This window comes from Oryza sativa, chromosome 12 (assembly GCF_034140825.1).
Source record: "Oryza sativa Japonica Group chromosome 12, ASM3414082v1".
Lineage (NCBI taxonomy): Eukaryota > Viridiplantae > Streptophyta > Magnoliopsida > Poales > Poaceae > Oryza > Oryza sativa.
In genome coordinates, this window is record NC_089046.1 from 10,667,204 (window position 1) to 10,677,183 (window position 9,980).

The following is a 9,980-nucleotide window of genomic DNA, read 5'->3' on the forward strand; positions in this document are numbered from 1 at the left end:
ACTCATTTATTGCCGCTTTGCTCATACTTGACCTTCGTGCGCCAGATTGCCGCCAAATCATCGACAACCACAGCTGCCATGGCAGGGAAATCGAGGGACGCAGTAGCTGCCATGCATGGCAGGAGGAGGCTAGGAGAAGGACCTAGCCTCTACAGCCTCTATGCCTAGTTCTTTGATTGTCATGTATATTCATCAATTTCATTTGATTTATCGTTCATGATGCGTGCTGTGACGGAGGTAGTATAACCAATATAAGTCTACCTTTACTTAAATAAAGTAATCTATTAGCTACGTTTTAATGAAAAATATTTTTCATTACTATAATAAATCCATAAAGTCATTGATAGCATACAAGAAAAATTGTTAGTAAAATTTTGGAAACTGATATGCTAGATATTTTAAAAAAATCACACATAGTACAAATAGATATAAACCAACTCCATTATTATGACACATTTTTTTTAATAATTTTAGTATGGAGTTTATATGTTGCAAGGGTAATCAGAAGAAAATCATAACTAATGTCCAAACTACTTCGTTATTAACCAATACATGTTTACAAGGAGTAAAAAAATACTTCAACAATATAATATCATCCTTAACATTCATAATAAAAATGAAAGCTACATTAAACAAGGTGCCCTTCCTAGTTAACTATATAAGTGCCATATATATACTAGACAAAGACGATAAAAGAAGTCATTATCAACGGAGGAAGTAAGGAGAAGCTGTGTGCCTTCGAATTTTGGCTCGGAGCAACTCCTTGTTAGCACCAGGAATCTTGTCAATCTTCTCCCCATCCTTGACGAAGAAAAATGTTGGCACTATCCCTTCGATGTCATACCAGTCCGTAACACTCTCCAGCTCATCGCTGTCGACATTGACCTTAATGAAAACCGCACCAGCGAACTCCTTCGCATACTCGGTGAAAGCTGGCGCGATGTAGCGTGAAGCAGGGCACCGGGAAGTAGTGAACTGGATGACTACGAGCTTGTGGGATTGCTTGGCTTGGCTCATGTGGAGGGCGAACTGCTCCATTGTGTGGGGCACAATCACCGTCCCTTCCGCACCGGTGGGCATGTCTTCTTCGATACTTATCTCTGTAGTAGTGTATGTTTTGTGTTGGTGTGCAATTATGGTTAAGACATGAGTTAGTACCATGGGATATATATTATACACGTTTGCGCTAAAATGCACCCAAGATGCGCAATACCTAAAACACACACCTCACGTAGTAAATTCTTTACTGAAAGTTATGCTGTCCTCAAACACCTCGTAAATATTTTACTAATAGGCTCAGTATGGGTATTTGGCGATAATTCATATCTCAGTAAACAAATTACTAGCACTGGGTGTGTTTTAACAAATGTCTTGACTTGTGCAATATATAAAGGATACTATAGTGCATACACCTTTCGTTCTTTGATCCAAGTGTTAGGGCCAACATTCTACGGTTCTTAAGGAGGTAAGACTAGGAACCACACCTTCTAGGTACCCGAGAAAATATAGGACCTCCCATTAATTCCTTAAGTAGATGAACTGTAACTGTAAAATGACAAGAAACAAAATTACCTCTACTCTGAAGACGTGAAGAGGATTCCGGTAGCATACAAAACCTGATTCAGGGTCACAACAATAACATTTAACTTCCATTAAAATTGGTTTCAAACAATCATCAAGTCAGGTTGAAGATGCATAGAAGGTAAAGATAGAAGCCACGGCAGAGAAAGAAAGAAGCTCAATAATCCTTGTAAGTTGTAACCTGGGAATAGAATGAAAAATCCATACCCGTGATCATCTTGTTGTGCCAAATCTTCATCCAAGTCTCTCCCTTCAGCACCAAAGATCCAATCCACCCATTGTATATCAACCATAAGAGTGCTCGGCGTCGGATGCTTGCGAATTGCAGTCCTCAAGGCAGACTCCACTTCAGTTTTGTTTGATTCATCATCATCAGTGCCCCCAATTCTTGCAGAGATCTCTGCAAGGGCGACCAAGTGTTCCAACCCTGTCTCCTTAGAGTCATACTGCTTGAACTCGTTGGCATTGAACCTTAGATTTAATCTTTGCACACTCGGCATTGCTCCTTCCACAAAAGTCATGCATGGTGCTGTACAGACAAACATGAAGTACTTGAGAGACCCGAACCCCTCATTCGCAGCGACGATTCTTTGCGCAGGCGCTGTTCGAACAAGCAGCGAAAGAGCAGTGAGAGATCCCAGTCCTTTGAGAGTGTCAAGGTCATCCTGGGAAATTTGCATGACTGCAATGTTTAAAATGCGGAGATTGTTGAGCTTTCCAGTCCATTTGGGGATGCTGGTGAAGATGTACCTGTGACAGTGAGGGAGCAGATCAAGTAGTACAAGACGAAGGTGCAACAAACACTGTGTATGAACAATATCCAATAGGACAGCAGTTGCTCTTGCATCTGCTTCCAGTGTCTGCAAGTGTTGTAGTCCTTGGATCTTCTCTGGAAGTTTAACTGTGATATTACCTGTTATCTTCAGATATCTCAGTTGTAACAGTTCAGAAATGCTTGTGAGGTCATAGCTTGTTTTCTCTTGATCAGCCCAAAAACAAAGAATCAGAACTCGAAGAAGCCTATAATCTGCAATGGAAGGCATACACTTGACTTGTCCGAAAAATGCCATCGATCGAACTTGTGAGAGTCTCAAACCTGCTAGTGGTGTTGTATCATGTGCATTGCTGAAGTGAAGCGAGAGTCGGCGAACCTTGTCAGCATGTCTTACTGTCGTCTGAGAATGATCCAATGTAATGCTGAAATTCTCCTCTATTGACTTACACCTGATGAAATTTAATACCATGTGGTGCACTACACATGACAATACCTCATTTTTGCAGTTAACATCTACTGGTTGGACCAGGCCCCTACCAACAAGTTCATCAAAATAGTTCCCTGCAACTTCTTCCATGACTTTATTTTCTATGGAATTGATGAAACCTTCAGCCATCCATTGCCTCACCAAGTTGGCCTTCCTAATTATGTAGTCCTCTTTGTAGATGCTAAGGTATAACAGACATGCTTTCAAACAATGAGGAAGATTATTGTAAATAAGGTTGAGTACTTGCCTCATCCCCTGCAAAGTAGGATTTTTCTTCAAATTGGAAGTAGTCAATGATTTTTGTATGTGATTCCATTGCTGCATTCCATCTAACAGCTGGCTTTTAAAATGTCTGGCTGTTATAGTTATTGCTAGTGGCAAGCCACCACATTTTTTTATCATGTCATGAGAAACTTCAGTAAGATGTCCAGGAAATTCATTTCCTTGGCCAACAACTCCACTGAAAAACAATTGACTTGAGACATCATCACCCAGTGGATCAATCTTAATAATGTGCTCTGAGTTATATCCACAGCATGCCAAAGCTACAGGTTCAATTTCTGTTGTTATTAGTATTCTACTGCAACTATTATTATCAGGCAAACCACGGCTAACAATATCCCACATTGATGAAGCCCATAAATCTTCAATTATGATGAAGTACCTGCAGAACATTTAGTACTTCGTAAACATTAAACTTCTAATGTACGAAAAAATAAATCATATTTAAAAAGCTATACGTGGGATAGCATGCTGAATTTAAAAAGTTGAGTGCAATTTCATTTTATCAACTTTGCAAACATGGTGAAGACATGTTCTATATCTTGTAAATTTCAGAAATTAAATTTAACCACATATCTAAGAGCAAGTTTAATAGTATAGCCGACTACTAGCTCCAAATCATCTAGAGCCAAATAGCCAATTCATACAATAGTTGCTTACTATACTATTAATACTTGGTCCTACCTGTCATACACACATTACGTCTTAGAGTCCGTGCTGCAGCTGGCTACAGATCTGTAGGCTGCTGCTCTTCTCTCTCTTCCTATATCTCTTTAAAATATGTTTATAGCTAGCTTATAACCTGCTATTGTACCTGTTCTTAGACATGGAAAAAGACACGTACTCCTAAGCAAATACTCTCTCTTGTTTTTAATGTTTGATGTCAAACTTTTGGACATATATATGTTAGATCATCCATCTTATTAAAAATATAATTATCATTTTTTTAAATTTATTTTATCATTAAAAGTAATTTAAGCATATATTATATTTTTCATATTTGTAAAAAATTTGAATAAAATAAATGGCCAAACATATATACAAAATCAACATTGTCAGACATTAAAACAAGAGGCAGCAGTTAAATTGCACCATTTTTATCACTGTTTCGTTTTAGTTATATTTTAAATTTTGTTTATGTACAAATACGATTGAGTTTAGTCTAATTCTTTTTTGACCGAACAAGGGAGGCCCTTACGACTATTTTTTATTAAGTAAAAAAAAGTTCTTGTAACAACTGAGAAAATGAAAAGAAAATAAATTACAACTTACTGCTATAAGTTAACATGCCATTGTGGTAGTTTAGTCTAAAAAATTATAACAAGGGTATGAAGCATGTACTTTCATTTACATTTAGTAATTAAAAATACAAACAACTTTGTAGTTGTTCTACTAGTAGTAGAAATAATGTACTAGTAGTTTAGTCGCCTAAAAAAAATAACAAGGGTATGAAACATATACTTTCATTTACATTTAATAATTAAAAATACAAACAACTTTGTAGTTCTTCTACTAGTAGTAGAAATAATGTAAACACTTTACCTTTATTTTTTCATGCAATAGACCATATCTATTTATATTAACAACTCAATTGCTGTTAGTAGAATGAGGTGGGTATAATAATTGTTTAGATTACCAGTATAATTCATGGCTCGATCGAATCGTATCTACTAATAGAGGGCACTATAAAAGTAATTTAAAATATTATTGGCATTGTCGAGTAAATTAAATTCATATGTATAGTTACTAACTTAATTACTATATGAAGGATAAAAAAGGGGAAATTTGAGAAAATAGTTTGTAAATTCATGAAAAAAATACTAGAGATAGATGTAGACATGAATTACCTTTTATCTTGCAAATGCGTCCGGATAGTTTCAAGGAGTCGATCAACCTCCCAAACATCCGAAGACTGATGCTGATGTTGTGGCCGCAGCTGTGACAGCATGTCGGTGAGGATCTTCGTCATGTCAGGCTTCCGGGGCGTCCGCACGAAAGCCCGGCAGTCGAACGGCGCATCCAACCGCCGGCCATGCAGACGATAGAATTCTGTGGCCAGCGTCGTCTTGCCAACACCTCCGGATCCAACAATGGAAGCCACCTTGAGCTTCGGCTCGCCGTCGGCCAGCCACCGGACGAGCTTTTGCATCGAAATATCCCTACCAACGAGCTGGCCGTGCACAGCAGCGTCGTCCATCCCGAACGTCAGCGACAGAAACCGGCGGCGTTCGTTGCCGGCGGAGTCCTCGCGATCGTCGTCGTCGACTTCTTCTCTCGGCCTCGAGCTCGAGGTGCGCCTGCCAAGATGGTAGCTCTCCTGGCGGCGAATGGCCTCCTTCACGCGGGCGCTGAACAGGGTGACCTCGTCGGCGATCCACCGCCGCCGGTTAAGCTCCCCTCGAAGCCGGGCGATCATGCTGCTGATCATCTTCTTGGCACCAGCAGTGCTACTGCCATCGCCGCCGCCGCGGTGGTGGAGGAGCTGGGTCGTTAGCTCGTCGAGGAAGTCGTCGACGTCGTAGGAGAGCTCGCGAACCTCCTTAGCCCAGCACGCCGCCGTCGAGTCTGGCGGTGGCGCGGTGTCTGACGGCGGCTCCACGAGGAGGTAGTAGTCATCTAGCAGGTGTCGGAGATCGCCTCTGAGGAGGAGGATCTTCTTCCTCTCCCCCTTCCGCAGCGACGACGGTTGCGCAGGCGGCGGCGGCTCCGGCGGCTGCAGCAGCAGCGAGTCGAGCTTGCTCGTCAGGGACCGCATGATGACACCCTGCGATGCACTGACCGCCGGCGCCATGGATGGAGACCTCTGCAGCTCGCCGGCGCTAGCTGAAGATCAGATCAGAGCTAGTGATCGAGATTATGCCTCGTTAGTTGCTGATTTGACAGCATGGATCGCCCAAGAGTACAAGAAATTAACTCTTGAAACTTAATCCTATCTAGTAAGAAATCATGCAGAGAGGCTGCGCTGCAAATGTAGCTCTGCCATAGCCTTCAAAGGTTGATGTGGAAAGAAGTAGGCAATCCCTCGTCTCTTTCGTCATAGGGAGATACTCCATCCAAATCCAAATGTATTAAGCATATTTCATTGTTTTGATTATTTTTTTCCAAATGAGATGAGCTTATTCATATAGTCTCCATGCATCCGAGCCTTAAATGAAGAGAGTCTCTTTTCGTTTTACTGTGTATGATTAAATTGTTGACCGAAACTTGAGCTGCCATGCATTCTCCAACCCTTTTGCATGCATATGAAAAAGTTTGTTACATGGGAGTACAAATCGAATGAGTTAATTTTTTTTCTTGGTCTCGATGATAAAATAAATATGCTTACGATCTTTGCATGGACCGAGTAGCTAATTAATGGAATAACTTTTCCTACTTTGGAACTATGACGACTTGGTTCTCGCTTGAGAGTAACGTTGTACGATGGTAACTATATAATTAGATGTTAGGTTAGGCCAAACTCCAAAGAGGATAAAGTTGGAAGAAAATTCTACAGAGGAGAGCCCATTGGGGATTAAAAAAGAAAGCATAACTAAGGGCATTTGCCCTGGAAGCAACTCTTGATTGTAGCCTTTTGGATAAAAGCATGCCACTGAGTTGAGAGTACTAATCCTACAGTACTTATCTTCATAGTAGTAGCTTTGGGTTAGCAACACTTCCATTAATGCCCTCTCCCTTGTTCCCATGGTCACCGATGGTGCTGTCTCCCTCGTCATCACCGGCCTATGTTGTTAATTCTTGGCTGCCACTACCTCTCGAGTAGATGCCATCTACTCGAGAGGTAGTGGTAACCAGGATCAAGGTGCTAACTACCACATTGAATTCAGGCACAAATTCACAGTTTGACCATTTTGTAGCTGTTATAGAGGTAGTCTTCTTTGCTACGATGTCTCAATAGCATTAGAGTTACGTCTCGGGAACAATGTCTTCCTTACAATAACGGCATCAACATTTTCCATCCCCGACACTTGAGGTGCCACTATCTCTTTCTCTGTATGGACCACACCCTCTCTTCATGCGGAATTGGCGACTTGCAAAATGTCCTCCGAATCCAAAGCTACACGAGATACCCCTTCCCCTATGGTGGGATCCAAGCCTACACAAAAATGTATTATTGTGAGTTCTCTAAAGGAGATGGGGGTTTGTGCGCCATGGGAGAGGGGAGGGGGGACGGGTTAGCTTTGACAGGTGGGCCTGGCGACTTTTTAATATTTCCTGTACTTAGTGTTTTGGCCATATTGATTCCATGCAGGCTGTATGCTGCCTATGATTTCTACATAGCATGTGAGATAAGTGGTTACTCATTCCTATTTCTTGTCCCGTGTTTTATAAACCTTTCGAAATTGTTACAATATCTCCCACCAGCCTTATCCACGCGGTATGGGTATAACATAAAGTCAAGAAAAAATTTCTCTTTTTTAAAAAAACTGTAGCACTGGCTACCAAAACTCAGCCAAATTTATGAATTTTCTTTCTATTCTTTCAAAATTCTAATTTGAAATTTAAATTCTCAAAAAAAAGATAAAACACAAAAAAATTGCTGAAAGAAGTGAAAATTCAAAAGTGGTATTTCGCAACCTGCTAGCTATGTGCTGACAAGTTAGCAATCATTCTTTCATCGCTTTAGCAAAGACGATCATCCATTGGCCTGTAATGTGACGATAATATATACTCCCTCCGTCCCATAATATAAGGGATTTTTTGACCACTCGTCTTATTCAATTTTTTTTTGAAATTATTATTTATTTTATTTGTGACTTACTTTATTATCTACAGTACTTTAAGCACAAATTTTTGTTTTTTATATTTGCAAAAAAAAATTGAATAAGACGAGTGGTCAAACGTTACAAAGCAAAAACTCAAAATCCATTGTATTATGGGACGGAGGGAGTAGCAGCTAGTGGATGCTAACAAGGAAAGTAGCAAGATGCGGATACCCTTGATAAAACTGGTATAATAGAATACTACAAAGGTTGATGTAACCTGCGAACCTGCTTTTAATTGCAGGCAATGAGTCAGTCAAGCACTATGAAAGGTCTTCTTAAAAAAAAAACCACTATATGGAAGGATGCCTGTGAAGATTATGGATACATGATACCCACATTATCTATATATGTATCCAACTGCTAATAGAAGGTGTGCTATATTTGTACATAACTTGGTTGCTAGGGTTTCCTTGCCGGTTAAGGCAGGACCGTACACTTCGATTGGGTTTATCTCTTGTAATACTAAAGGGAACTTAGGCCGAATCCGACTGGGTTTCATACTTGTAACCTCTGCCCCTAACCTATATAAGGAGAGCCAGTAACACCCTCGAAGGACAACATACAACATAAGTCACCACAACAAGATCGTCAGATCAATACAACACCCGACGGATTCAATCCCTCAACAGGAGTAGGGTATTACTTCTCATTAAAAGGATCTGAACCTGTCTAAACCTTTGACTCCACATCCATCCACTTTTGGACTTCGTACCACTATGCAGGATCAGGTCATTTCTGACAGCCCTAAACCCTCACCTCTGACGGGTTCAACCTTGGTCAAAGATAAGTGGTCACTGATGACGTTGAGTCACCTGTGACGGGTAAAGGCCCGTCAGAGGTAAGAGTCACCTCTAATGGTCCCCAACTAAAACCCATCACAGATGAGGGTCACCTCTGACTGGTCCCAACAAAAACCTATCATAGATGAGAGTCACCTCTGATGGGTATATATTTTAACATGTCACTGACCGTAATTACGATCCATCACTGGTGTGAAAAATGGGAAAAAAAAGTAATACCGTCCTCCTAGGTTACCATCACATTCATTTGGACGGTCATAGATCGCATCTGGCATTCACAAATAAAATAAATCATCAAAATTCCTCTTGTTCCCATGGCATTCATCCCAACAAAACCACATGAATGTCAATCACCAGAATCACCACATGAATTGGAATCATCGATCATAGTAGCAAGAATGTGAACAACATGAACAACACAAGACAAAGTATTTGGGTGAAAGAGGACTGGCAGGCAATGGATCTGAACGCCTCCACCTGCCATCATGTTCGTTGTGCTTGTCCCTGAGACAACGCAGATTGGAGCTTGGGCGCGGAGGAGACAACAAAACAATGGGCGACACATGTGGATGGAGGTGGCGGCGACCCGAGCTCGATGGTGAAGGAGACGAAAAGACGGCAGTCGGTGCATGTGGATGGAGGCAGCGGCGACCGGACCCCCATGTCTCCCATTCGCCTGCCTCCCCATCTCTGCCTCCGCCCTGAGCCACCGCATCCACGCCCACACCCCCGGATGCCTCCCCATTTCCGGCCCCCTCTGCCCGAGCCGAGCCGCCGGCTCCCCATCTCAGACCTGCGTTGCCGTGGTTGCTGCCTCCACCTCCACGCCGTTGCCTCTGCCTGCCTCCCCATCTTCGGCCCCCTCTGCCCGCCGCCTCCCCGTCTTAGATCCGTGTTATCGCCGTCCCCGCCTCCGCCTGCCTTCCCATCTTCATCCCCCTTTGCCTTGAGCCGAGCCGTCGTTCCCCGTCTCAGATATGCTCCGCCGCCACCTCCAGCCGCACGTCGTCGCCTCCCGCCTGCCTTCCCATCTCCAGCCTCTTTCACCCGAGCCACCGCCTGCCCATCTCAGATCTGCGCTGCCGCCGCCTCCACCCCCACGCCATAGCCTCCGCCTACCTCCCTATCTCCCTCTCCCCCTCCCTAGTGCTGTAGCCTCAGCCCCAACTCCCGCTCACCCGTTGGCGTTGCCTCCATCCCCGCTGACTCACTGGCGTCACCTCCGCCTCCACCAACGCGCACCCGCCGGTGAGAGGGAGGGGAGAGAGGGGAGGTCAAGAGACGGGATGGTT

At 42.8% G+C, this 9,980-nt stretch overlaps 1 protein-coding gene across 2 annotated transcripts; it reads right to left on the reverse strand.

The window, feature by feature from the left end:
- Nucleotides 1-515: 515 nt before the first annotated feature.
- LOC4351983 (disease resistance protein RGA5-like) lies at nucleotides 516-6,108 on the reverse strand. Of its 2 annotated transcripts, XM_015765157.3 has the most exons (5): nucleotides 4,973-6,108; nucleotides 2,678-3,507; nucleotides 1,789-2,608; nucleotides 1,573-1,616; nucleotides 516-1,100 (listed from the first exon to the last, which is right to left on the reverse strand). In XM_015765157.3, exons 1-5 carry the CDS (start codon nucleotides 5,914-5,916, stop codon nucleotides 706-708), a joined length of 3,033 nt encoding a protein of 1,010 aa, XP_015620643.1. In that variant the 5' UTR covers nucleotides 5,917-6,108; the 3' UTR covers nucleotides 516-705. The 2 variants fall into 2 exon arrangements, with proteins under 2 accessions (XP_015620643.1, XP_015620642.1); XM_015765156.3 differs by having other exon boundaries at nucleotides 1,789-3,507.
- Nucleotides 6,109-9,980: the final 3,872 nt, after the last annotated feature.